This window comes from Oncorhynchus mykiss, chromosome 18 (genome assembly GCF_057628025.1).
Source record: "Oncorhynchus mykiss isolate SJ-2025 chromosome 18, ASM5762802v1, whole genome shotgun sequence".
NCBI classification, from domain to species: Eukaryota; Metazoa; Chordata; class Actinopteri; order Salmoniformes; family Salmonidae; genus Oncorhynchus; species Oncorhynchus mykiss.
The window spans coordinates 22,843,839-22,871,742 of NC_143039.1; the positions used below are offsets into that span (position 1 = coordinate 22,843,839).

Genomic DNA, 27,904 nt, shown 5'->3' on the forward strand with positions numbered 1-27,904 from the left:
AGGTCGTTTCAGCCCTGTCTGTAATCTCCTTATTACAGGAGGGCAGGTCCACTGTAAGGGTACAGAGCAGGGGTAACAGGGGTGTACAATAGCCCACTCGAAATAGACCACCGGGCTTGGTGTTGTTGTGTTGGAGTAAGGGGGAACGGGGGAGAGAGAGAGAGAGAGAGAGGGCCTGAGCGAGGCAGAGGGAACCATCAGGTGCATTGAGGCAGCCATCTTAAGGAATATGTCCTCACCCTGGCCATGAAGTAGACAGGACATCTAGGAGTCTGGGAGGAGAAGCCATTTTAAGGATCTCATATTCACCCTTGCTTCGATGGGATTGGGATACACATTCCAACTAAGGAGAAGTGGCCATTTTGAAATGTCATGTCATTCTTACTTACTTAAGAACTGTCAAGTGTAGAGGAACGGGCTTAGATTGGGATTTGATGGGGAATTGAGAGTTCGACAAGAAGACGGACGTTTGATTAACGAGGATTACACATCTGAGAGGCCCAATGTTAAATGAATAAGAGAGTGAGAGAGATATCAACTGGAGCCATGCTAAAGAAGGAGTATCTGGAAGCTCGGAAGGCTTTGAGAAGTGTGAGCGACGGTGTGACCGGCCCCAGGAGAAAGAAACCCAAAGGTGAGTGTTAGAACTCTTTCTAACCAACCACACGGAAAAGGTGGGAAGTGTCTGGGCTCTTGAGTAGGTTCGTTCTTACTGTTCAGCTATCTATTATCTTATGACAATCTGATGTTGTTGTGCTTACTGGGACGAAGTCTGAAGTAAAAAAGGACGGGACCATGATGAGGTCACAACAGACACAGAAGACCTCATCAGACTCATATTGTCTACTGTTCATTCTCTTCCATTACCTCCTTATAGAATATTGAATGGTACAACGCCATTGACCTATTCTTCTAATTCTTGTTGGGGACCAGGATGTTTCAAACAGGTGTTGGCTGGCTGACAGGCCTCCAGTGCAAACCAATAATACTCATCTAATGAGCAGGCTATTCACAGCATCCCCCGATGATGATAACTAGACACGCACTGCCTCTGAGGATAGTCTCTTCTTCTAGGCTCTCAACTATTAACAGACTCTGAGAAAAATGTCTGGGCATTGCATCCATAAAATGACTGTACTAGGGAGTACATTGTTTCAAAGGATAATATTGCAGTACTTCAAAGACTCTGTGGGAGCAGTTGTAAATACATTATCTCCCACCAGTGAGTCCCCCCCCAGTTGTCTGTATGTCACATGGTAGATACAGTACCTCCTAATTTTAGTCCATACTGTAGGTATAGAGTATCTCATAGTATATCTCTGTCTCTCTCTGCCCCCTCTCTCTTTCTCTCCTCCTCTCAGTCTGTCTCTGCCCCCCTCTCTCTCCCCTCTTTGTCACCCCAGTCCACTATCCAGTCCTGTGACTAACACAGACCAGACCTAGAGAATGAGATAAACTAGCAAGAGGCATCTGTGTGATGTGAAATCCCATTACATTCCCAGAATGCATCACAGTGCATGGTCACGGACCACAATGTATCGCCATATTCAGTTATGTAAAGTACTTAAGTAAAAATACTTTAAAGTACTACTTAAGTCGTTTTTGGGGGTATCTGTACTTTACAATTTATTTTTTTGACAAGTTTTACTTTTACTTCACTACATTCCTAAAGAAAATATTAATAGTACCATAATAGTACCATAATACCATATTTTACTCCATACATTTCCCCTGACAACTAAAGTACTTCCCCTGACAACTAAAGTCATTTTGAATGCTTAGCAGGACAGGAACATTGTGAAATTCCAGCACTAATCAAGAGAACACGTGGTCATCCCTACTACCTCTGGTCTGGAGGACTCACTAAACACAACAGCATCTTCTGTTAATAAAGTCTGAGTGTCAGAGTGTGACCCTGGCTATCCGTCATTTAAAAAAACAAGAAAATGGCTTTGCTTAATATAAGGAATTTGAAATGATTTATACCTTTACTTCTACTTTTGACTCTTAAGTATATTTTAGCAATTACATTTACTTTTGATACTTTGATACTTAAATACTTTTAGACTTTTACTGAAGTGTTGTTTTACTGGGTGACTTTCACTTTTACTTGAGTAACTTTCTATTAAGGTATCTGTCATGTACTGTCATGTTGTCTTGTCTCTGTCCTTTCCCTTCACCCTGTCTCCCTCTGCTGGTCGTGTTAGGTTACCTTTTCTCCCCCGCTTTCCCCCAGCTGTCCCTTGTCTCCTCTAACTACCCATTCACCCCGTTCCCCACCTGTTCCCTTTTTTCCCTCTGATTAGGTCCCAATATCTCTCTCTGTTTCTGCTCCTGTCCTTGTCGGATTCTTGTTTGTTTGTGTCATTCATGCCTGAACCGGACTGTCGTCATGTTTGCTGTAACCTTGTCCTGTCCTGTCGGAATCTGCCGGTCCATCTGAGCCTACCTATGTTTGGTAATTAAAGAAGCTCTGTTTAAGTTGATTCGCTTTTGGGTCCTCATTCACGCACCGTAACAGAAGAATCCGACCAAGAATGGACCCAGCGACTTCGGATCCTCTCCACTCAGCCGTCGAGATCCAGGGAGCGATGCTAGGCAGACACAAGCAGGAATTGTCTGCTGCTCGACATGCCGTTGAGACCCTGGCCACCCAAGTCTCCAACCTCACAGAACAGGTTCACCATCTCCGCCTCGATCCACCGGCCACTTCCAGGGCTTTCGAATCTCCGGAGCCCAGAATCAATAACCCGCCGTGTTACTCTGGGGAGCCCACTGAATGCCGCTCGTTCCTCACCCAGTGTGATATTGTGTTTTCTCTCCAGCCCAACACTTACTCCAGGAGCACTGCTCGTGTCGCCTACGTCATATCTCTCCTTATTGGACGGGCTCGTGAGTGGGGCACGGCAATCTGGGAGGCAAGGGCTGAGTGTACTAACCAGTATCAAGACTTTAAGGAGGAGATGATACGGGTTTTTGATCGATCTGTTTTTGGGGAGGAGGCTTCCAGGGCCCTGTCTTCCCTTTGTCAAGGCAATCGATCCATAACAGACTACTCTATTGAGTTTCGCACTCTTGCTGTCTCCAGTGGCTGGAACGAGCCGGCCTTGCTCGCTCGTCTTCTGGAGGGTTTCCGCGCAGAGGTAAAGGATGAGATTCTCTCCCGGGAGGTTCCTTCCAGCGTGGATTCCTTGATTGAACTCGCTATTCGCATTGAGCGACGGGTTGATCTTCGTCACCGAGCTCGTGGAAAGGAGCTCGCGCTCTCCGTCGCCTCCCTCTCCGCATCACTACCATCTTCCTCTGCCGGCTCGGGTGCTGAGCCCATGCAGCTGGGAGGTATCCGCATCTCGACTGAGGAGAGGGAACGGAGAATCACCAACCGCCTCTGTCTCTATTGCGGTTCCGCTGGTCATTTTGTCACTTCATGTCCAGTAAAAGGCCAGAGCTCGTCAGTAAGCGGAGGGCTACTGGTGAGCGCTACTACTCCTGTCTCTCCTTCAAGATCCTGCACTACCTTGTCGGTCCATCTACGCTGGACCGGTTCGTCAGCTTCCTGCAGTGCCTTAATAGACTCTGGGGCGGAGGGCTGTTTTATGGACGAGACCTGGGCTCGGGAACATGACATTCCTCTCAGACAGTTAAAGGAGCCCACGGCCTTGTTCGCCCTGGATGGTAGTCCTCTCCCCAGGATTCAGCGTGAGACGCTACCTTTAACCCTCACTGTTTCTGGTAATCATAGTGAAACCATTTCTTTTTTAATTTTTCGTTCACCTTTTACACCTGTTGTTTTGGGCCATCCCTGGCTAGTTTGTCATAATCCTTCCATTAATTGGTCTAGTAATTCTATCCTCTCCTGGAACGTCTCTTGTCATGTGAAATGTTTAATGTCTGCTATCCCTCCTGTTTCCTCTGTCTCTTCTTCACAGGAGGAGCCTGGTGATTTGACAGGGGTGCCGGAGGAATATCACGATCTGCGCACGGTGTTCAGTCGGTCCAGGGCCACCTCTCTTCCTCCACACCGGTCGTATGATTGTAGTATTGATCTCCTTCCGGGAACCACCCCCCCCCCCGGGGTAGACTATACTCTCTGTCGGCTCCCGAACGTAAGGCTCTCGAAGATTATTTGTCTGTAGCTCTTGACGCCGGTACCATAGTCCCCTCCTCCTCTCCCGCCGGAGCGGGGTTTTTTTTTGTCAAGAAGAAGGACGGGTCTCTGCGCCCCTGCATAGATTATCGAGGGCTGAATGACATAACAGTGAAGAATCGTTATCCGCTTCCTCTTATGTCTTCAGCCTTCGAGATCCTGCAGGGAGCCAGGTTTTTCACTAAGTTGGACCTTCGTAACGCTTACCATCTCGTGCGCATCAGGGAGGGGGACGAGTGGAAGACGGCGTTTAACACTCCGTTAGGGCACTTTGAATACCGGGTTCTTCCTTTCGGCCTCGCTAACGCTCCAGCTGTCTTTCAGGCATTAGTCAATGATGTCCTGAGAGACATGCTGAACATCTTTGTTTTCGTTTACCTTGACGATATCCTGATTTTTTCACCGTCACTCCAGATTCATGTTCAGCACGTTCGACGTGTCCTCCAGCGCCTTTTAGAGAATTGTCTTTTTGTGAAGGCTGAGAAGTGCACTTTTCATGCCTCCTCCGTCACATTTCTCGGTTCTGTTATTTCCGCTGAAGGCATTAAGATGGATCCCGCTAAGGTCCAAGCTGTCATTGATTGGCCCGTCCCTAAGTCACGCGTCGAGCTGCAGCGCTTTCTCGGCTTCGCGAACTTCTATCGTCGTTTCATCCGTAATTTCGGTCAGGTGGCAGCTCCTCTCACAGCCCTTACTTCTGTCAAGACGTGCTTTAAGTGGTCCGTTTCCGCCCAGGGAGCTTTTGATCTCCTCAAGAATCGTTTTACATCCGCTCCTATCCTTGTTACACCTGACGTCTCTAGACAGTTCGTTGTCGAGGTTGACGCGTCAGAGGTGGGAGTGGGAGCCATCCTTTCTCAGCGCTCCCTCTCTGACGACAAGGTCCACCCATGCGCGTATTTTTCTCATCGCCTGTCGCCGTCGGAACGTAACTATGATGTGGGTAACCGCGAACTGCTCGCCATCCGGTTAGCCCTAGGCGAATGGCGACAGTGGTTGGAGGGGGCGACCGTTCCTTTTGTCGTTTGGACTGACCATAGGAACCTTGAGTACATCCGTTCTGCCAAACGACTTAATGCGCGTCAGGCGCGTTGGGCGCTGTTTTTTGCTCGTTTCGAGTTCGTGATTTCTTATCGTCCGGGCTCTAAGAACACCAAGCCTGATGCTTTGTCTCGTCTCTTCAGTTCTTCAGTAGCCTCCACTGACCCCGAGGGGATTCTCCCTGAGGGGCGTGTTGTCGGGTTGACTGTCTGGGGAATTGAGAGGCAGGTAAAGCAAGCACTCACTCAAACTCCGTCGCCGCGCGCTTGTCCTAGGAACCTTCTTTTCGTTCCCGTTCCTACTCGTCTGGCCGTTCTTCAGTGGGCTCACTCTGCCAAGTTAGCCGGCCACCCTGGCGTTCGGGGTACGCTTGCTTCCATTCGCCAGCGTTTCTGGTGGCCCACCCGGGAGCATGACACGCGTCGTTTCGTGGCTGCTTGTTCGGTCTGCGCGCAGACTAAGTCCGGTAACTCTCCTCCTGCCGGCCGTCTCAGGCCGCTTCCTATTCCCTCTCGACCGTGGTCTCACATCGCCTTAGATTTTGTCACCGGACTGCCTTCGTCAGCGGGGAAGACTGTTATTCTTACGGTTGTCGATAGGTTCTCTAAGGCGGCTCATTTCATTCCCCTTGCTAAGCTTCCTTCTGCTAAAGAGACGGCACAAATCATCATCGAGAATGTTTTCAGAATTCATGGCCTTCCGTCAGACGTCGTTTCGGACAGAGGTCCGCAATTCACGTCTCAATTTTGGAGGGAGTTTTGCCGTTTGATTGGGGCTTCCGTCAGTCTCTCTTCCGGCTTTCACCCCCAGTCTAACGGTCAAGCAGAACGGGCCAATCAGACTATTGGTCGCATCTTACGCAGTCTTTCTTTTCGCAACCCTGCGTCTTGGTCAGAACAGCTCCCCTGGGCAGAATACGCCCACAACTCGCTTCCTTCGTCTGCGACCGGGCTATCTCCTTTTCAGAGTAGCCTCGGGTACCAGCCTCCGTTGTTCTCATCTCAGTTCGCCGAGTCCAGCGTCCCCTCCGCTCAGGCTTTTGTCCAACGTTGCGAGCGCACCTGGAAGAGGGTCAGGTCTGCACTTTGCCGTTATAGGGCGCAGACTGTGAGAGCTGCTAATAAGCGTAGAACTAAGAGCCCTAGATATTGTCGCGGTCAGAGAGTTTGGCTCTCCACTCAGAACCTTCCCCTTAAGACGGCTTCTCGCAAGTTGACCCCGCGGTTCATTGGTCCATTCCGTATCTCTCAGGTCATTAATCCTGTCGCAGTGCGACTTCTTCTTCCGCGATATCTTCGTCGCGTCCACCCGGTCTTCCATGTCTCCTGTGTTAAGCCCGTTCTTCGCGCCCCCGCTCGTCTTCCCCCCCCCCCCCCATCCTTGTCGAGGGCGCACCTATCTACAGGGTCCGTAAAATCTTGGACATGCGTCCTCGGGGCCGTGGTCATCAGTACCTAGTTGACTGGGAGGGGTACGGTCCTGAGGAGAGGAGTTGGGTTCCCTCTCGGGACGTGCTGGACCGTGCGCTGATTGATGATTTCCTCCGTTGCCGCCAGGTTTCCTCCTCGAGTGCGCCAGGAGGCGCTCGGTGAGTGGGGGGGTACTGTCATGTACTGTCATGTTGTCTTGTCTCTGTCCTTTCCCTTCACCCTGTCTCCCTCTGCTGGTCGTGTTAGGTTACCTTTTCTCCCCCGCTTTCCCCCAGCTGTCCCTTGTCTCCTCTAACTACCCATTCACCCCGTTCCCCACCTGTTCCCTTTTTTCCCTCTGATTAGGTCCCAATATCTCTCTCTGTTTCTGCTCCTGTCCTTGTCGGATTCTTGTTTGTTTGTGTCATTCATGCCTGAACCGGACTGTCGTCATGTTTGCTGTAACCTTGTCCTGTCCTGTCGGAATCTGCCGGTCCATCTGAGCCTACCTATGTTTGGTAATTAAAGAAGCTCTGTTTAAGTTGATTCGCTTTTGGGTCCTCATTCACGCACCGTAACAGTATCTATACTTTAACTCAAGTATGACAATTGGGTACTTTTTCCACCACTGGCCATATTAAGGGAACTGACCTATTTTGTCAGGTGAGGAAAGATGATCCTAGATCTGTACCAAGGGGAAATTTCACCCCAGATCATGAGATGAGGTGCCTCCGTGTTTGGCCTGGCGTCCTGTTTATGTTCCTTCTCTCTAGTTAGGCGTCAGTCCCATGGTCTGAGGCCTGGAGGGGGCCAGGATTAGGTGATAGGATCAGGTTTCTGTGTGGTCGTCAGCAGTCAGTACAGACATGCCCACTGTGTCTGTCACCTGGGCCTGGACCTGTATCTCCACAGGGTCTGACTCTGAACTACGTTTACAACAAAGGAATGGCTTCTGTTCTATTAAAAGGCTATGACAGTGGTAGAATGTACAAACCCACTGGGCAAAAACTGGTTGAATCAACGTTGTTTCCACGTCATTTCAACCCTAAAATGAAACGTGATAATGTTGAATCAATGTGGAAAACTGATTGGATTTGCAAAAACCTACAACCTAAATCCAATGACAGGGTGATATTTTTTGTTGATTTCATGTTGAATTCTTGTTAGCTGACAACTTAACCAAATGTAAATGGAAAGACGTTGAACTGACTGTGCCCGGTAGGAAGTTTCCTCTAACTAGACAGGGAAACCGGAAACGAACATGTAGACCCGGGGAAACCTCAGGGCAAGAGGAATGATCACCTTGTCTTCCCCAGCAAACGTCTAGATATGGGTTGTGACTAACAGGTTTTGGAGAAGGCTCTGGGTTCCTCTGTTGGGTATGACCGTGTCCTGTGGTTGGACCTGTGGTGCAAAGTGACTCGTATAAAAAAGCAACTCGATTAAGATGCGCCCACAGCGGGGTCTGTTTTCTACCTCACGGAGCTAATGCCAGATAAATGCCTCTGATAGAGTTGTGGGCCTGCAGAGAGTTCATCAGAGCTGCGCCACTGAAACCCCCCTCTGTCACAAAATCAATTGGCTTCCGTGAAGTCTGCTCTGTTTCTCATTGCTGTAAACTCATTCAAGTAGAGTAAATGGTATGCTGGCTACTGTATTGTATCAGCTAATTGATATCTGCATGGAAGTCATGTTGTTTTCATTCATTTTCATGTAACTGATGATGGGGAAGAAAGAGGGGGGAGGAAGCTTCTTTAGACTATAAAAGATACGCCCATTGTGTTACTATGGTGACTTACTGTGACATAGTAACTGAATCCCCCTTAGGTCATTTGTCTGACACCTGCTTCTTGGATTTTCATTGGACTGCTGTAATAGAAGGCAGTGTTATGATTGGTCCGGGGACATATTGATCCCGGTCAAGTGAATTGTGTCTATTGTGGTGTATCCTGTATCTCACAGAGACCCTTGGTATTGATTACTCACTGCCAGAGAAAATCCCTTCTTTCTGGACATGCATAGGGCGAGGGGATGGAGCAGGGATGAAGAGGGATGGAGGGAGACGAAGGGGGGTAGAGGGAGGGATGGGGAAAAGAGGAAGGAAGGAAGGAAGGAAGGAAGGAAGGAAGGAAGGAAGGAAGGAAGGAAGGAAGGAAGGAAGGAGAAGGCTTATAGCTATTGAGGCAGCTTTTGAGTGAAAAGGAACACTGTATTGGCTGTATTTTTGAATTAGAGTGCATTCACTTACTTAGAAACAGCCAAATGGGTAAAAAACAACATTATTACGATCAATAGATGCTTTAGCTATAAAAAAAGACTAATCTACGTCTGTAAATGGTTGGCTTTCTCTGATTTATGGGCATGTGGTAATATCCCCTGGGTATTGACACTATAAACAATAGCGTGTCTCACGTAACAACGATAAAAAAGTGGATTTCTCAGCATAGCAGTCAATCGCAGTGTCAAAGATTTGGCCTAAATCTGAAAAAACATGCCCATCTAGTGTCTGGAAGGTTTTTAAAATGAGATCTGGGTCCCCCTGTTATTATTTTTAGATGAATTTGATGGATATGGTGGACACAGAGAACAATACATTATGCTGTGTGTGTGTGTGTGTGTGTGTGTGTGTGTGTGTGTGTGTGTGTGTGTGTGTGTGTGTGTGTGTGTGTGTGTGTGTGTGTGTGTGTGTGTGTGTGTGCGTGCGTGTGCGCGTGTGCGCGCGCGCGAGAGAGAGAGAGAGAGACAGAGAGAGAGACAGAGAGAGAGAGCGCGCGCATGTGCATGCGTGTGTGACAGGCCTGTAATAAGAAGGGAGGATTTGTAGTGTCAGGTGATAGCAGTGGGAGGATGATGTGTTCTCTTCACCTTTCCTCGTTCCCTAATTCCTTTCACCACATCTGTTTGTTTCATGATCTGTTATTTCTAGTTGATGATTATTCCTGTGAGACCCGTAGAATGGGGAGGCGGTGTAGAAAAACATCATCATCTTTTCCCACATAATTTATTGATGGTTAAGACTCCATTTCCCTCACACACTCTGACCTGCTGACACACAAACTCAGGGCTTCCCAAACGCGGTCCCGGGGCCCCCTGGGTGCACATTTTGTTTTTTGCCCTGGCACTACACAGCTGATTCAAATAATCAAAGCTTGATGATGAGTTGGTTGTTTTAGTCAGCTGTGTAGGGCTAGGGCAATAATCAAAACGTGCACCCAGGGGGGCCCCAGGACAGAGTTTGGGAAACCCTACACTAACGTAGTGAGAGAGATACACTGTGTATAAAACACCACAAAGACAAACGCACAACCTACTGTTGATGTCAAATGTACAGTGAATGTATCCATGCTGTTTGTTGTTCCTATTGATTTGTGTATCTGTCAGAGTATATGGCGTGCATAGCTTGTATGTTGCACCAGCTAGCCATCAAGCTAATCTATCTACGCCATTTGAAGTGTTGGGGACAGAGCTGAAGCAGAGTGAGAGAAATGGAGAGGGGCAATTCTTCTCTGTTCACTGGTGCAAATAACTGATTGCTATTTAGCGTGAAGTCAGATTTAGTAGAACGTCACAGATATGGACCATGAATGTATAATTGATGCCAAGGGGGTGGGGAGGCTGTTTTCTGAAGGCTGCATTCTTCCTCTCCTCTGTGAAGATACTGGAGCTGAAGAGAATCAAGCAGAGGAGGAGAGGAGAGGAGAGGAGAGAGGGATCCCGAAAAAAGAGGCAGTTTGGATTAAGGATTTGGATTTTGGGGTGGGTGGGGTTGGAAGCGGGGCACACTTCAACTGTGGGTTTATGATGTCAACAGAACGGAGGGAACTCTGTCTGATTCTATTTCCCACTTTCTATTCTCCCTCCATCTCTATTGGTCTGTCTTTCTCTCTACCCTCTCCTCTCTCTCCTGCTCCCTCTGTGCCTCCCCTCTGCTCTCTCTTTGTCTGCTCTCTCTCGCTCTTTCTCATTCTTGGCGGCTATCTCTCCTCTCCTCTCATTCCTCCTGCTGCTGTTGCTGTGTCAGAGAGAGGAGACAGAGAGGATGCTTTAGAGGAGCAGGTAGTTTTCCTTCCTCCGGATCACACCTCTCCACTGTTGTCCTCACGGGTTGGGGTCTCAATCTGTTCCTCTCTGCCTGGCTGTTGTTGCTCCGAGGAGGGGCTTGGTTGAAGGAGGGAGGGATGGGCTGGAGGGGATGGAGACCGGCTCGGCTTGTGTCAGCGTTCGGCTGAACATTTTCTCCTCCGGCAGCAGTCAGAGTCTGCTACGTCAGAGTGATGCTGCTCACCTTGGCGGATGAACACTCTCACTCTCACACAAAGACACCTGGATATTGTGGGCTGTAATCCCCGAACGTTCCTCCTCTCATCCAGACCAGAGGATTATAAACACACACGCGTGTGAAGAGAGCTCAATCTCAATTATTGTGGTTGGCCCACACTCCATTTGGGTAGGATCCCAGCAGTGATGTTTTGCTGAGCAAGTGCCACAGGTAATCTGCAACCCAGAGTTGGGCATCGAGAGAGAGAGAAAGAGAGGGAGTAAGAGAGATACAGAGGCACTACTTCTAGACATGAAGAAAATCTGGTCCAAGAAGAGGTTCCAGGTGAGTCTCTACCTTTCAGACACAAAGTTGCTTTGTTACACTTAGTGCATGCTCTTTTCTAAGCCGTTTTCTCATGGAGAACTACAGAGCTATAATGGCTTTGTGATAGATTACTAGAACCAAGAGGAAAAGGATACATACTTTGTTGCCCACCCTTTAACCATTTTACCAGTAAACACAGATCATTGTTGCTGTAGATGAATAAATCCAGGTCTGTACAGTAGGTCTTCTGTGTGGCATGTCCTCAGTGTCCTCTGGGTTCTAGTGGCCTCTGTGGCACAGAGGGTATGGCTTTCCAGTTCCACATGACATGGTAACAAAGAATGCCACCCTGGGGGTCAATGTCCCATTCTGTTGGCTGGTGGGAAGATGCCTTTGGGAGCTGGGTGGAAAATCAGCTTTCGGACAAATTTCACGGTCAAATAGTTTTTTCTCCATTTATATTATAAATGTTCCATTTGTAAGACATTGTATTCTAATGAGCATTTGTCTACCCTACAACATGTATCCTGGCAGAGAACGTCTGATATTTTGCATTTGACATTGGGTTTATCCCAAATGTGATCTGTGGAGAATAGAGAAGTGTGTCACTGGGCCACAGTGCAGACAACTGATATGTAGCACCAGATGACCAAGTAGAATTATGTGGTACAGTATGTACGACACAGTCTATATTCAGAAATAACCATATAAACCTTGTGAAATATCCTCTCCAAACTCTGGCATAAACAGTATAGAGCTTTGAGGAAACTATGGTGCCCAATGATTCCCTAGCCTTGCCAAGCCAGAAACCTTTACCGCGCAGAAATGCAGTTTGTGCCTGGTTCTGCCTACTACAGATGTAGCATCTAATTTGATCACTCGTTTGTTGCTGAGATGCAAACCTGTGTCACGTCCTGACCGTAGTTCCATTTTTATGTCTCTATTTTAGTTTGGTCAGGGTGTGAGTTGGGGTGGGAATTCTATGTTTTGTTCTGTGTGTTATATTTCTATGTGTTTGGCCTGGTATGGTTCCCAATCAGAGGCAGCTGTCAATTGTTGTCTCTGATTGAGAACCATACTTAGGCAGCCTGTTTTCCCACTTTTGTTTGTGGGTGGTTATTTTCTGTTTAGTGTGTGTTGCACCTGACGGAGCTGTTTCGGTTGTTCTCTTTTGTCACTTTGTATTTAGTGTTCAGTTCAGTTTATTAAAATGATTCACCTTCTTCATACGACGACCGTTACAACTTGTGGTCTATTCAAGTTTTAAAAAGGCTTCTTAAGTTTGTAATTTCCCCTTTCAAATGTCAGACTTAGCCCTTATGAAACATGTATCTACCCCTACAAAAATGTCCATTAATAATAACAATATTAACATTATAATTAATATTAATATTATAATCCACATAATAATCCACATTTCCTGTTGCTGCAGTATTATTTTCCTGCTGTAGCAAACTGGCTCAAATTAAAATCCTACATCTGTATGTGTTGATATGATTGCCCAGAGTTCCCCATAATCAGGAACAGGAGATTGACAATGGACGCTTCTAGTTGCTTCGGTTGTTTTTTGTCTCACTGTGGCCACCAGGCAACACTTCATCAACAGGCTCTGGCTGGCAAATAGCAGTAGGCATGGTACTTAGAGAGCAGAGCAGCCTCATTGATCTAGCAGTTGAATCACTACTTTACTCTGACTTCAGGGTTTTCTGTGTCTCTGTACTGTAATGAGTCATTCCATTGAGCTCTTCAAGGTCCTGATCGATGGTTGGTCATAGGAGTCATAGGAGTCATCAAAGGTTATAGGAGTCATTGGAAGTGATGACTTATCAAGTTATCAGTGTGTAGGGTTTTAGATTAGGTTATAAGGATGTAGGATGCAGGACATTATGGAGTTTGAGATATGAGCTTCTTCTCTTGTTTGGGCCTTTTCTTTTGGATTCTGACAAAAATGTTGTCCTCTGATTTCAGTAACTCATTTAGTTTCATGACTGTTGTACTGTTTGCTGGTTTGACTCATGCAACCCTCTATCTCTCTATTATTTCAGAGGACCGGACACTCCACCAAGACCTTTGGAAGGTTCACCCATGGTGTGTTTTCTGTATGACTTTTTACACAGTTATTACTTAGTAATTGCACAGTTAATAATAGTAAATACACAGTTAATGATAATTATTACACAGTTAAGAATGGTTTTACACAGTTAATAATGGTTATTACACAGTTAATAATGGTTATTACACAGTTAACAATGGTTTTACACAGTTAATGGTTATTACACAGTTATTACTTAGTAATTAAACAGTTAATACTAGTTATTACACCGTTAATAATGTTTTTTACACAGTTATTAATACATAGTTATTACACAGAAACTGAGTTTTACTGTGCGTATTTAGCTTGTTGTTGTATCTGAGAACCACTTAACGCTTTCTGTATTAAAAAATATCCTTGTTAAAAAAACGATTTAGTGCAGAGATTTCATGCATTTTTCATGTTTTAATTGCTGCTAGGAAAAAGACAGTGGGCTTTTTCATTATTTAGCTGTCAGAATGCCTCTCCTCCGCCCCCACAAGCAATTTTCTTGTTACCATATTGTTGCCTCTCTGCATAACATCACAGAATGAATCATTTCTGAGGGTCTTAGTTTAGCATTACATCTGGAATCTCAGTCAAACAGAAATGCTCACAGCTCCTTTTCCAAATCATATTTCCACCCAACTGTTAATCTAATCCACGGTGTGTATTGCAGCGAGACATTTTGAATTACAGCCTCTCATATTGCTGAGTCGATATTCCTTGCACAGTGTGTGTCCAGCTATTTAGTCCCATCCCACTTGGTACAGATGGGTGAACCAAAATACACAAGGAAATTGACTGTTAAAACTGTATAACCACTGTTATTGTCTATTTCACATTTACTCCCTTTTCTGTCATTTAGCAGATACTGTTATCCAAAGCAACATGTCAGTGAAATGAGGCATAACCCATTTGCTTGCCTCTTCCTCAGCAAGCTCCAGCAGTAGGCTGTCTAAGCGTATGTGTCAGGGTTGGCAGTTGGGCTGGTGATTTTAGACTCTAATGGGTATGGAGCCGATTGGTCGTGTGGGTGAGAGAGATGGTGGTTTCTATAGTAACTGTGCCCTCCCGTCTGCCCTCTCTTCCTGCCGCTATGGAAGCGAAGTTTTCCGCTCCTGCCGAAAGCAAAGCTATGGTAAACCAGTCTTGTTTCTCTCTCTCTCTCTCTCTCTCTCTCTCTCTCTCTCTCTCTCTCTCTCTCTCTCTCTCTCTCTCTCTCTCTCTCTCTCTCTCTCTCTCTCTCGCTCTCTCTCTCTCTCTCTCTCTCTCTCTCTCTCTTCTTTGTTATTATTGATTTGCCATATCAATGTGCTAAGCCCCTAGGGGACTTTTTGTAGATTCTTGTTACGTCTACAAGCCAAGATACGGTTGTGAAAGAGGTCCTCCCATGTTTGCCTGGACTCATTTCCTCTTCCCTTTCTTTATTTATCATTTTCCATCTATTTGATTTCTCTGTCTCTTGAATATGTCTATTGCTCTATTCCAAACATTTGCACAGGGTTTTGCACCACATGCCATTTAGTTCTGACCATGTGACAGTTTCTTCTAGTGTTTCACCCATGAATGATGTCCTTTTAAGTCTCTTAATAAGTGGTTCATGTTTTTTCTTAACATGTTCCCTAGAAATGTCAGCTTTGTAACATCTCTATTGATCTCATCAAAGGTCGCTGAATTGACTTGCACCAGGCCTCCACATAAAGGGCCACAGCTACAGTACATATTGGGTGCTAATATCTATTAAAGAGATAGAGTGCAAGTCAAAAGTCTGGACACATCAACTCATTCCAGGGTTTTTCTTTATTTTTACTATTTTCTACATTGTAGAATATTTAATCTAAATATATGTCAGTTGTGTTGTGACAAGGTTGGGGGGTATACAGCCCTATTTGGTAAAAGACCAAGTCCATATTATGGCAAGAAAAACTCAAATAAGCAATAAACGACAGTCCATCATTACTTTAAGACATCGGAACATTTGAAGAACTTTGCAAGTTTATTAAAGTGCAGTCGCCTATACCATCAAGTGTTATGATGAAACTGGCTCTCATGAGGACCGCCACAGGAAAGGAAGACCCAGGGTTTCCTCTGCTGCAGAGGATAAGTTCATTACAGTTACCAGCCCCAGAAATGTCAGCACAAGTAAATGCTTCACAGAGTTCAAGTAACAGACACATCTCAACATCAACTGCTCAGAGGAGACTGTGTGAATCAGGACTTCATGGTCGTATTGCTGCAAAGAAACCAATACTAAAGGACACCAATAATAATACTAATAAGACTTGCTTGGGCCAAGAAACATGAGCAATGGACATTAGACCGGTCCAAAAGTTTTATTTTTGGTTCCAACCGCTGTGCCTTTGTGAAACGCAGAGTAGGTGACGACCTTCTAGACTGGAAGCCAGTCTAGAACGTCGTTTCTATAAAGGTATTTCAACCAGTCTAGTGGTGTATTTCTAGATGCCACATTTGGCTTCACATCACAGTGTCACGAGAATTTTCAATCCCAATGATAATAATTGACAATCAATAGCTTTGACCAATCCCCGAGGTTTGTAAGACCATGGGTTTAATAATAAGTGGTCAAAGACTCAGCATATGCAAAAAGATAGTACAGTTTATTCAGAGGACGTTCTGAAGTCCATTATACAAAGACATCCATTTTATAGCTGCGCACATACTTCCACACAAACAGTAGGTATCCTACGCACATACATACACACAAACAGTAGGTGCGTTTTATAGTTCTCACCACTGTGTATCACACCCAGCCGACGGTTCCATTCCTCTGAGATTAGGGGAACATTGATAAGTACTCCCTGTCCTCATAAGTTTCTCAGAGTTCCTGCCAGGTCGGTTCAAACACAGTTGAATTGTTCTCTGTATTTTCTTAGGCACACACACATTTCTCTCCCTCCCAGTCCAACCTAGTTGGACTTATGTTGAATACTTTAATTATTCCTTATACATGCTACATCAACTATACTCCCTGATGGTTACGTTTCAGGGTAGAACTATTTAATCATTATCTTTAAACATATCAATTATTTTATCACACGGTTCAGTGACTCCCCCTTGTATTACCTCTGAAGGAGACCTGCCAAGGCTCAACTCTATTGCCCATTATCCTCTCTGTCGCTAAGTAAAAATGAAGTGTCATTTGTCACTGTGACTCAGACTCAGTTGTTGTTTTATTCCTCTCTCGGTTTCTTCTCACCGTCCTCTTCCTCATCTTCCTCCCCTCAGACTCTGAAACCACAGAGGATGAAGCCACGGAGCCCCAGGTCCCAATTGAAACCAAGGAAGGACCTGGCGGACGGCACCAGGACAAGGCTGGCCGTAGAGTGCCTGCAGGTAATTCACTTAATTCATTAACTTGAGCATGATCTGTGATTTAGAGGCCCGTCCTTAATCAAGTCTGTAAATCAGGTTTCCCGGGATTAGGACATAAGCATAATTCTTCTGGCACTAAGTAAATGAATGTGTTTGCATGGCTTTAACGTGACTGTCGGTTATGGCACTATGTGTATGTTGGCATAAGCCCTACTCGTTGAATGAAACGTATATATGATGTGACAGACTCCTTTAATCCTTCACTCCATGATGTAATGGTGTGACAATGTGACATTCTGACCTACATGCTGCCTCGGTTGGAGCCGCTGCATTCTCCGTCTGTCTGTCTGTCTGTCTGTCTGTCTGTCTGTCTGTCTGTCTGTCTGTCTGTCTGTCTGTCTGTCTGTGTCTGTCTGTCTGTCTGTCTGTCTGTCTGTCTGTCTGTCTGTCTGTCTGTCTGTGTGTCTGTGTGTCTGTGTGTCTGTGTGTGTGTGTGTGTGTGTGTGTGTGTGTGTGTGTGTGTGTGTGTGTGTGTGTGTCACTGCCACCCTACAGAGTTATGGTCTGGATAGAGAGCCCTGGCGTTCAGAAAACAGAGCATTTCCCCATCGTGAACATCACATCATGCCACCCAACTCTTTGTGTATGGAAAAAATACAGATGAAACAGGATTTGGTAGGGAACTGATGATGATTTGTTATGGGGGTATCACAGTGCTCATCGGTGCCACCAAAGCAGATGCTTCACAACAGGGGTCACCAGCCTGTCTTAATGTAGTCCATGAATATGGATACACTCCTCTAGCAGCACAAATCTATGTTCAATTCTGTCCTCCTTGCTCGGTTGTAAAGAGACTGTTTGCACTTTCGAAGGTTTCGTGTTGACAGACCGAGAGTGCAGTCGTTCCCGAAAGAGGAGAGAAGAAGAGAGAGAATGGCGCTATCAAATGAGAGTGGAGGAGGGATTCAGTGTTTGTTCTTTTCATACGAAGGAACCAACACAAAGACTTGGCTTTCACTCATCGCCCCACCTGCAGTGAGATGTTGAATACATTACCAAGTATCAACCAGATAACAACGCAAATTGCGTTTCCTCGAATAACTGTCCCTTAGCACAGCACAGAAATCATCTTCACTAATAATGTAGCTAATGCATGTCAATTATATTCCACCAGATCATTTAATTCCTTTCCCCCAAAAATAAAAATAAAAATCTTAATTGGTTCCAACAGAACCTTTTGTTAACCGATAATGCATACACGTAGGATGCTTGTGGTTAGTAAGGTGTTGTGTGAGGATAATGTCTTTCATCATCATTAGCTTCAGAATGAGTCATGGAAAATGGAAGACCCATTTAAAACAAATCCCGTTCCACACCTGCGTGGGAGGATTAGTAGACCACTCCCCTTCCTTCCACCCGGAGCGCCCGGAGAAGCACTGCCAGAGGGGATCCACCGCAGTGCCAGAGGGAATCCACCTCACTGCCAGAGAGGCTTTTAAGGATCTGCATGGCAAGACTTTGGAAGGCTGTGTGCTTTTATCAGTAGGCCCCATCCTCTGTCTACTACAGGTTGCTCATATTGAGCTTTTTAGAGATCTGAATTTGTGTTTTGTCTGTGGAGCTGAGTCTGTTTAGAATCCTCAGTGCTCGTGGGAGATGCTGCTTGCTTTATTTTCCCTCGTTTCCTAGTCTCGTCCCAATAAATGGGTTTAGTCGTTAAAGGAAGCTGCTGACTTCAAGTTGTTTCAGCTGCCGACGCATTTCTGTCTCCAACTCCACTCGATAAAATGTCAATCACTATCTGATTGATCGAGCTCGGGGGTTGTTTCAGGGCTTGGGGTGGAACACATTTACTTATTTCCTTCTTTCCCGCCTCTCTACTTAATCAATCATCTTTGTTGGTTTAGACATTCCTCTAGTGCTTGTCTTAACTCTCCCTCCCTCCCTCCCTCCCTCCCTCCCTTCCCTCTCTCTCTCTCTCTCTCTCTGTCTCTCTCTTTCTCTCTCTCTCTCTCTCTCTCGCTCTCTCTCTCTCTCTCTCTCCTCTCTCTGTCGCTCTCCCTGTCTCTCTCCTCTCTCTGTCTCTCTCTTTCTCTCCCTCTCTCTCGCTCTCGCTCCCTCTCCCTGTCTCTCATGCTCTCTCCTTCTCTTTCCCCCACTCTCTCTCCTCTCTCTGTTTCTCTCTTTCTCTCCCTCTCTCTCGCTCTCGCTCCCTCTCCCTGTCTCTCATGCTCTCTCCTTCTCTTTCCCCCACTCTCTCTCCTCCCTCGCTCTCTCTCCTTTATTCCTTAAATTCTCTCTCTCTAATCCACATTATTCTCTAAGTCTCCATCTCCAGACTGACCCCTGACCCCTGTCCTCTGTCCCTGCAGGTGAAGGATGTAGGATGATGGACTCCAGCCCTGACCGGAGGGCCACCCTTCCTGGGGGCCAGGACCCAGTGGTGGAGAGGGAGCTCATGGCTTTGGGCTCGCGGCCCCCAGGGGCCCAGGACCCAACACACCCCGGCAGGCAAGCTCTCTGCGGAGGGACCGATGGGGGGCCAGGGGCCCTAGTCAGACACCTGGGTGTGGAGCCCTTGATCCGGGCGTCACACGCTAACCTGGCTCGCACTAACCAACCCATGCTGGGGTCAGAGGAAAGTGTGTCTGTAGGAAGCGACTACTATGGAAGCATGTTCAGCCTCTACAGGGGAAGAACGTTTTCCATGCCTTTATAGGGACAACTTCTTCTTTTCACTGATTAGAAAAAGAGTGTTCTCCAAACCAATTTCCCAACTTTAACAGATACAACAAACACAAAATATTACACATCATGATTTTCCTAGATCCATTTATTCCCAAAGATTTCATATTTTCTATCAAATTGATAATGTATTTTAAATGTCCTTTTGTGTCCTCGCCTTTTAGCTTTTCACAAATCATCATTGCTTCCGATAGTATATTATTTCTGTTTGTTAAATCATACCTTCCTTTGACTTCATGCCATGACATTTTCCAGCTGTGTTCAGTTCTGTCTTGAGCTTGGTTCCAGTTTATTATGATATCAAAAAGTACCACTGAAGCCTTCGGTTTCCCTGGGTTTTTTGCTGCATGCCATGTATATTGACCAAATGGTTTCCCGTGTTCTACTAGCATTACCGTCAGATAATCCTGGATATCTTCATGGCGTTGGTGTCACACGCATGAATGGAAGTGTGAATCAAAGCTGATGTTTGTCTGCATGTCTTTGCGAGCTAGTTTCATCCCAACTAAACTGACTGTGTGTCCAGCTAACATGAGAGGTGTGTGTGTCAAAGCATGTGTGATTGTTTTCATAGTTGATGAATAGGGGTCTTTCCTGGTTATGTTGGAAGAGTTAGTATTAGATTAATTCATACAGCGCTCGTATTATTTCTCTATGTGTCACTGCAACATGATAACATTGACCTGTGTCCTGCCATTCCAGTCACTCCCAGTAGGCCTTGGAGCTTGAATGACTTCTAACTGTATTCTCCATTGGCCTGTAGAGGGGGAACATACACTTGACAGGGATCATGAATTGGAAACATACAAATATACAATATGATCTATTTGGCTCCTACACATGTTGTGTTAGACCCATGCATTATCTACTATAGTGTATTGAGATTTGTGTCCATATAAGTGAAATGTTATCTGTGCTAAAATCACTTCATTTATGGCCATTCCCATGTTCTGTTTATTTGTGAAAGGTACCTCTGTCCTGATGAGAAATCAACACTCAAATTATGTTGACTATAAACAGTATTACTATTTCATAAAGCAGTGGACACTCATTTAAGTAGACACACACACACGCACACACTCACACGCACACGCACACACACACGCAGACACACACACACACACACGCACGCACACACACATACACACACACACACACACACACACACACACACACGCACGCACACACACACACACACACACACACACACACACACACACACACACACACACACACACACACACACACACACACACACACACACACACACACACACACACACACACACACACACACACACACACACACAATTACGAGATTCAAACAAACGTTCTCAAGCAAATATCCTCTACCGAGCGCACAAACATCCAATGGCTTTTCTTCCTCTTCCAAAAACCTGGGCCTCTCCTTGTCCCTTCTTCATATGTCTAACTTTCCATTTTCCTAAAACCCCCATCTTCCAGGATCCCATCTCCTTCCCTCCCCCAAACCCAAACAGGCCCATCCTTCAGTCCTGCCTCACCCCAGTCCAGTCAAACTGTATCCCAACCCACAACATCTCTCAGCTCCCATAAGAACAGTGTCACCTCACACAGTACCCAAGACCCTTCCCTAGGAGGAGCTGTGGTCAAAAACAAAAAACTCCCTGGGATGTTTTCAGGAGCCTCCTCCCATACTTCAAGCAGCGGCAGCAGTGGTGGCAAGACACCCAAACTGGCCCGCGCCGCACCCAAGATCTTTGACAAGATTAAGGAGTTTGAACAAAAGGTGGGTGAGGTGAGTGCGGGGGTCAGATCTGGGCGCTCTTTTGGCCGGGCGGCATCCTGCGATCTGGAGGGGGTCTCCAAAGAGGAGGGGACAAGCCAGCCGGATGCCGCGGCCTCGAGGCGCTCCACGTTCGGAAAGAAGAGGGCCTCGTCTCTGGAGGACAAACCAAGCTACCAGCAGAGGGTCCAGAGCTTCCAGAACAAGTTCACAGAGGAGCTGGCCAGGATCAAGAAGCTGGTGGGGAGGCCCAACCTGAAGAAGGCCTACTCCACCGAGCAGTTGCCCCAGATGGAGAGACAGTCCGTGGGCGAGCTGGAGCCCATTCCCCCTCAGGTGGTCAAGAAGCTGGAAGAGAGGGCGAAGGTCCTGGAGGAGAGAGGACTATTAGGGAAGAGCATTGAAGAGAGTGTTTCATCCCGAAAATCATCCCAATCCCATGAGAAGGGTCTGACAGATCAAAGGAATGTTCCTCAACGGGAGCGGCATGATTCAGCTTCAGCTTCAACGTCAGCTCAGCCGTCTGAGTCTAAAAGTGTGGGGAAAGGCTCTGTTTCCATGGAGACAGTACTGGTTAACCAGTTACCAGGACAACGATCACCCTCATCAAGAGTCACGCGGAAAAGCCCAACCAGGTAGGCTGAGATGATCCATTAACATTGTGTGTGTGTGTTTGTGTTGGTCGATTTGTGTGTACGCATGTGTGTGCCTGTGTGCGTTGGTACACACTACTCTGACAGCTCAATAGTGATATATGTACACAGTCATTACAGATAAAAATGACATATTCCTTTCTATTCTATTTTCTGTGCCAACATTACATAATGCACAGGGAAGGTCTTTGGAGCTCTCCCACAGCGGTGAAGCCTCCACACATGGCCGAGGAACAACCACCTGTATCTCCAACACCCAAAGGGCCTTTGGCTGATAAAGAGCTGGAGCAGCCTCCACCCAGGATGGACCACCCCGGGTCTCCAACCCCTACCGCACAAAGAACACCTCCTACCTACCCCAAAGGGCCTTCCTCTCCTAAAGAGCTTGAGAAACCTCTACACCACCGCAGGCCTCCAAGCCCCAGGTCTCCAAGCCCCACCATGCAGAGAGGACCATCACCGACCCCTGCCAAAGAGCCAGCCTCTGCCTATCCCCCCAAGCCCCCACGGCTGTCCCCCACCCCCATCTCCACCCCTTCCATCAGCCCTCTAACGAAGAGACGGAAGGGAGAGCCGGGGAGGACGTCTCCCTCGCTGAAGATGACCATTCCTACCATCCTGGTGGAGGACGAGCTCATGGAAATGGAAGAGGAGGAGGCCGGAGAGAAGAGAGAGAGAGAAAAGACGAGAAGAGCAGGGAAGAAGGAGGGCAGGGCTTCCAAGACACAGAAGAAGGGAAAAGTCTCGGGAAAGCCTTGGGAAAGTCAGCCTATGTCTCCTGAGACAGGTAGGACACTGAATTGCAGGTATCCACTGGGCGACACATCAGCTAGACATTAATGTGCTACCGTCCTAAATAGATTAATATCTACAGTATAGAAGGAAAGTACAGCACCTGCCTTTCTGTTGTAGGAGACGATTCAGATGACTCTTACATGTCGGCAGATGAGGGGCCAGCTGAGAAACCAGCGTTTGAGAGGCCCCTGGGGGACACCATCGCCACCTCTGGCTCTGAGGTCCTGCTCAAATGTGTCATCACTGGCAGCCCCCTCCCAATAGGTAGGTCATCTCCAGGTAGAGGTTAAGCAAAGCTCTGGGGTCAGCTTTTGCCTTTCCCAAACACATTTGGACCATGATGAGGTAATACAGTGATTTCTGAAAGTATTCAGACCTCTTGACTTTTTCCACATTTTGTTACGTTACAGCCTTATTGGATTAAACCGTTTTTTCACACAATACACACAATAACCCATAATGACAAAGCAAAAACTGGTTTTTAGACATTTTTGCAAGTTTGTTAAAAATTGAAAATGAAAATATCACATTTACATTAGTGTTCAGACCCTTTACTCTGTACTTTGTTGAAGCACCTTTGGCTGTGATTACAGCCTTGAGTCTTCTTGGGCCCCATATACACCCACCACTGCGACCTGTATGCTCTTGTTGGCTGGCCCTCGCTTCATATTCGTCGCCAAACCCACTGGCTCCAGGTCATCCATAAGTCTTTGCTCTGTAAAGCCCCGCCTTATCTCAGCTCACTGTTCATCATAGCAGCACCCACCCGTAGCAAGCGCTCCAGCAGGTATATTTCACTGGTCACCCCCAAAGCCAACTCTTTTTTTGGTCGCCTTTCCTTCCAGTTCTCTGCTGCCAATGACTGGAACGAATTGCAAAACTCACTGAAGCTGGAGACTCATATCTCGCTCACTAACTTTAAGCACCAGTTGTCAGAGCAGCTTACAGATCATTGCACTTTATCATAGCCCATCTGTAAATAGCCCACCCAACTACCTCATCCCCATATTGTTATTTCTTTTTTTGCTCCTTTGCACCACAGTATCTCTACTTGCACATTCATCTTCTGCACATCAATCCCTTCAGTGTTTAATTGCTAAATTGTAATAATTTCGCCACTATGGCCTATTTATTGCCTTACCTCCGTAATCTTATTTCATTTGCACACACTGTATATATACTTTTCCATTGTGTTATTGACTGTACATTTAGTTTATTCCATGTGTAACTCTGTGTTGTTTGTGTAGCACTGCTTTGCTTTATCTTGGCCAGGTCGCAGTTGTAAATGAGAACTTGTTCTCAACTGGCCTACCTGGTTAAATAAAGGTGAAATAAAATATATTTTAAAAATGACGACACAAGCTTGGCACACCTGTACTTGGGGAGTTCCTCCCATTCTTCTCTGCAGATCCTCTCAAGCTCTGTCAGTTTGGATGGGGAGCGTCACTGCACAGCTATTTTCAGGTCTCTCCAGGGATGTTCGAATTGGTTCAAGTCCAGGCTCTGGCTGAGCCACTCAACTCAAGGACATTCAGAGACCTGTCCTGAAGCCACTCCTGCATTGTCTTGGCTGTGTGTTTAGGGTCGTTGTCCTGTTGGAAGGTGAACCTTCGCCCCAGTCTGATGTTCTGAGTGCTCTGGAGCAGGTTTTCATCAAGGATCTCTCTGTACTTTGATCTGTTCATTTTTCCCTCGATCCTGACTAGTCTCCCTGTTCCTGCCCCTAAAAATCATTCCCACAGCATGTTGCTGCCACCACCATGCTTCACCGTACATGTAGGGATGGTGCCAGGTTTCCTCCAGACGTGACGCTTGGCATTCAGGCCAAAGAGTTTAATTTTGGTTTCATCAAACCAGAGAATCTTGTTTCTCATGGCCTGAGTGTCCTTTAGGTGGCTTTTTCCAGGCGGGCTGTCATGTGCCCTTTCATGTGCTGCAGAGATGGTTGTCCTTCTGGAAGGTTCTCCCATCTCCACAGAGGAACTCTGGAACTCTGCCAGAGTGACCATCGGGTTCTTGGTCCTGACCAAGGCCCTTCTCCCCCGATTTATCAGTTTGGCCGGGCGGCCAGCTTGAGGAAGAGTCTTGGTGGATCCAAACTTCTTCCATTTAAGAACAATGTAGGTCTCTGTGTTCTTGGGGACCTTCAATGCTGGAGACTTTGTTTGGTACCCTTCCACAGATCTGTGCCTCGACACAATCCTGCCTTGGAGCTCCACAGACAACTCCTTTGACCTCATGGCTTGGTTTTAGCTCTGACATGCACTGTCAACTTATATAGACAGGTGTGTGCCTTTCCAAATCATGCCCAATCAATTTAATTTATCACAGGTGGACAATCAAGTTATAGAAACATCTCAATGATGATCAATGGAAACGGGATGCACCTGAGCTCATTTCCGAGTCTCATAGCAAACGGTCTGACTTATGTAAACAAGATATTTCTGTTTATTATTTTCTATATATTTGATAAAATGCTAAAAAACTATTTTCGCTTTGTCATTATGGGGTATTGTGTGTAGATTGATGAGTTAACCATTTTTAGAATAAAAATTATTTTAGAATAAGGATGTAATGTCAGAAAATCTGGACGAAGGGAAGGGGTCTGAATATTTCCTGTATGTCAAACTGACCTTGGATTGGTGCTTAGGGGCCACACATCATTCTGCACCTAGACACAGGGGAAGGGACTGTGATTAAGTTGTCTGAGCGTGGTCTGAGATGTGTCTTTGTGTGTGACCCCTTGGAATGCAGTGACTTGGAAGAAGAGTAACGTTCTGATAAGGAGCAGCCCGTCCCATGTGGTCAGGGCTGAGGGGGAGCAGCACTCCCTACTGATAACCCAGATGAGGTCTGGAGACGCTGGGACGTACTGCGTCACCGCTGTCAACGCGGCCGGGAAAGCATCCTGCAACGCCACGCTCTACATCAAATCAGGTGAGCGGGGTTACAGACAGACACACTCACACAGGCATGAACACAGAAGGTCATACATTCTAGTTGATCAATTGACTAGGAATTAAAGGCACACCATTTGTTGTTGTTGTCTGGGATGCACACACACACACACACACACACACACACACACACACACACACACACACACACATGCACATGCACACACACACACACACACACACACACACACACACACACACACACACACACACACACACACACACACACACACACACACACACAGACAGATGCATGCACGCACACACACGCAAACACCACAAGTCCCCATCCTAATCCCCTGCCAGCTCTGCTCTGACATTTTGTCTTCATAACAACAAAGGGGCATCCCATCCCTAGCACAAGCTCCATTCACAGATAGTTGCCATGGCAACTCAAAATTTTTGAAAGGCATTTGGGTCCCCTGGTGTATTTCAAAACAAAGATTTGCCCTCCAGTCACTAAAGGTCCCCGGGTTTTCAGTCAGTTAGGCGGATGTTCAAAACTGGGGATTAGTCTTTGTCAACAGAATGAGTATTCCTCTTGGACATAAAACTTTAGTTTGTGTATTATTAGCTGAGATGTCTGTTGGTTTCATCAATAGTCAATAGTTAGAATTGTGGTTATATAAAAAGATAAATCATCACAGCTCTCAATGCAGACAAACAGTACCACTCCTGCATCAAATCAAAATGCAACCACAGTCCTTTGCAGTCACTTGAGTAATGGCTGCAATAATACAATTATTACCTCAAACAGAAACACACAGATCTCTGTGACAATCCAATATACATACAATATGCTCATAAATGTCTCTCGCTCTCTAAGAGCCACTCCTTCCATATCTTTTGAGGAAGCCAAACTATTTAAACTTCCTTTGAATGTGCCACAAGCTCTTTATCCAGTCCTGTAATGTCTCTGCACAGTGTTACCCTGTAGAGGGAACGCTACTGCTGTAGTTTTCTGGCACTAGCTCAGCGTCCAGGCCTGCTTGGCCATATTAGGCCAGTGGAGGCTACCACTAGGTATTTATAGCAGCCTCTTGTTCTCAATGGCGGTCTGTTGTATGTCCCAGTGTGAGATTAATGTTACGATCACAGACCCTTTCTTCATCTGCGATGATTCCACCCTGAGATGCTCAAGTCAGGGGAATTGCCAAACTCATGCACAACGAGATTATGAATCATGTTGCTATGGTTCTGTGGGGTGGGTGAGGATTTTGGCGCATCAAGTTGGGATTTATACGGTAGTGTATTAGAGGAGATTTAGGGTATTAAACGTCTGAATTTAACCCACGTACATCAAATGCTGAGTTTTTGCAACTGGAGTATATACCCACAATATGAGATGCTTTCCAAAAGTCTTTGGTGTTTATGAATCACGTAAATACTGCAATATTGCAGTCTGACTTGATTTTAACAGTTACATTTTTTTTTTGTATCAAAGCCTTTAGGCTACAGGGAATGTGGGTTGATGTAATATTGCTGGAGGACAGAGAGAAGGAAGAAGATAATTTGGAGCTGAAGAAGAAGGAGGAAATTGAGAGGGAGAGGAGGATGAGATTGAATTGGTAGATTATTAGCAGCAGGCTAGGTCTTGCTTCATGCAGCATTTGTGTAAACGTTGGCAGCATTACAGGAATAAAGCTGGTGCTGGTTGTCTGTGCACAGGCTCGATTCAGACATGTAACTTCTTAGGTGAGTCCTCGATCTCCACTTCTGAAACGTCTTAGGCATAGTTAGAAGAAATTGGAACATTTTAACATCAATGGGTTTTCACTTGTTTACTCATTCATTTCTGGTTCTAAGACCTGTAAATATCTAGAATGCCTGTATGTCCTCTGTTCTTTCTGCAGACGTCCTTGTTTAGCTTTAGTCTCTGTGATTTTGATCACTTTATCTCTTCATGTGTATGGCCAAGCAATCGAAGCAAGCAGTTTCTATATATACTAAGCTACCCTGTTCTTTTTCCTAACAGGAGAGAAGCTTTTCATGTTTTATCTATAGCTTCTGTCGATTGTTCTCGTTCTATTGTCAGAACGTTGTCCGTTTATCTTGACAGTGAAATTGAATTCTGGAGCCCATGGTTTTGTAAAGAGGTGGCTGCTACAATACTATGGTTCCTCTGTGGAGTTGAATTAACTGTGACTTGTGGAGAGGCTGGTGGTGGAGACAGTGTGTCTCCTGTGGCGCTGGGCTAGTCTCACAGAATGATTGGGTCAGGGATTCAGGGATTAATCCATTATCTGTCCAGCGCTGGTCACTTCAAAGGGTCTCTCAGCAATGTATGTGTGTGTGTGTGTGTCTGTCTGTGTGTGTGTGTGTGTGTGTGTGTGTGTGTGTGTGTGTGTGTGTGTGTGTGTGGGTGGGTGGGTGGGTGGGTGTGGATGTGTGTGTGGGTGTG

At 46.2% G+C, this 27,904-nt stretch overlaps 1 protein-coding gene across 11 annotated transcripts in view; it reads left to right on the plus strand.

The window, feature by feature from the left end:
* LOC110496998 (striated muscle preferentially expressed protein kinase) overlaps positions 1-27,904 on the plus strand; it is a 60,980-nt gene that overhangs the window by 7,462 nt on the left and 25,614 nt on the right. For 3 of the 11 annotated variants that reach the window (XR_016488316.1, XM_036951931.2, XM_036951932.2), the window contains exons 3-10: positions 13,228-13,270; positions 14,360-14,394; positions 16,503-16,610; positions 18,962-19,100; positions 20,798-21,733; positions 21,931-22,538; positions 22,664-22,810; positions 25,301-25,483. Coding sequence is in view for 9 of the 11 variants with exons in the window: in XM_036951931.2 (XP_036807826.2) it covers positions 13,228-13,270; positions 14,360-14,394; positions 16,503-16,610; positions 18,962-19,100; positions 20,798-21,733; positions 21,931-22,538; positions 22,664-22,810; positions 25,301-25,483 (2,199 nt within the window). In the remaining 2 variants the exon portion in view is untranslated. Of the gene's footprint in view, positions 1-10,053; positions 11,201-13,227; positions 13,271-14,359; positions 14,395-16,502; positions 16,611-18,961; positions 19,101-20,797; positions 21,734-21,930; positions 22,539-22,663; positions 22,811-25,300; positions 25,484-26,641; positions 27,199-27,904 lie in introns of those variants that run through there. The other 8 variants (XM_036951933.2, XM_090207831.1, XM_090207836.1 and 5 more) reach the window with 5 other exon arrangements.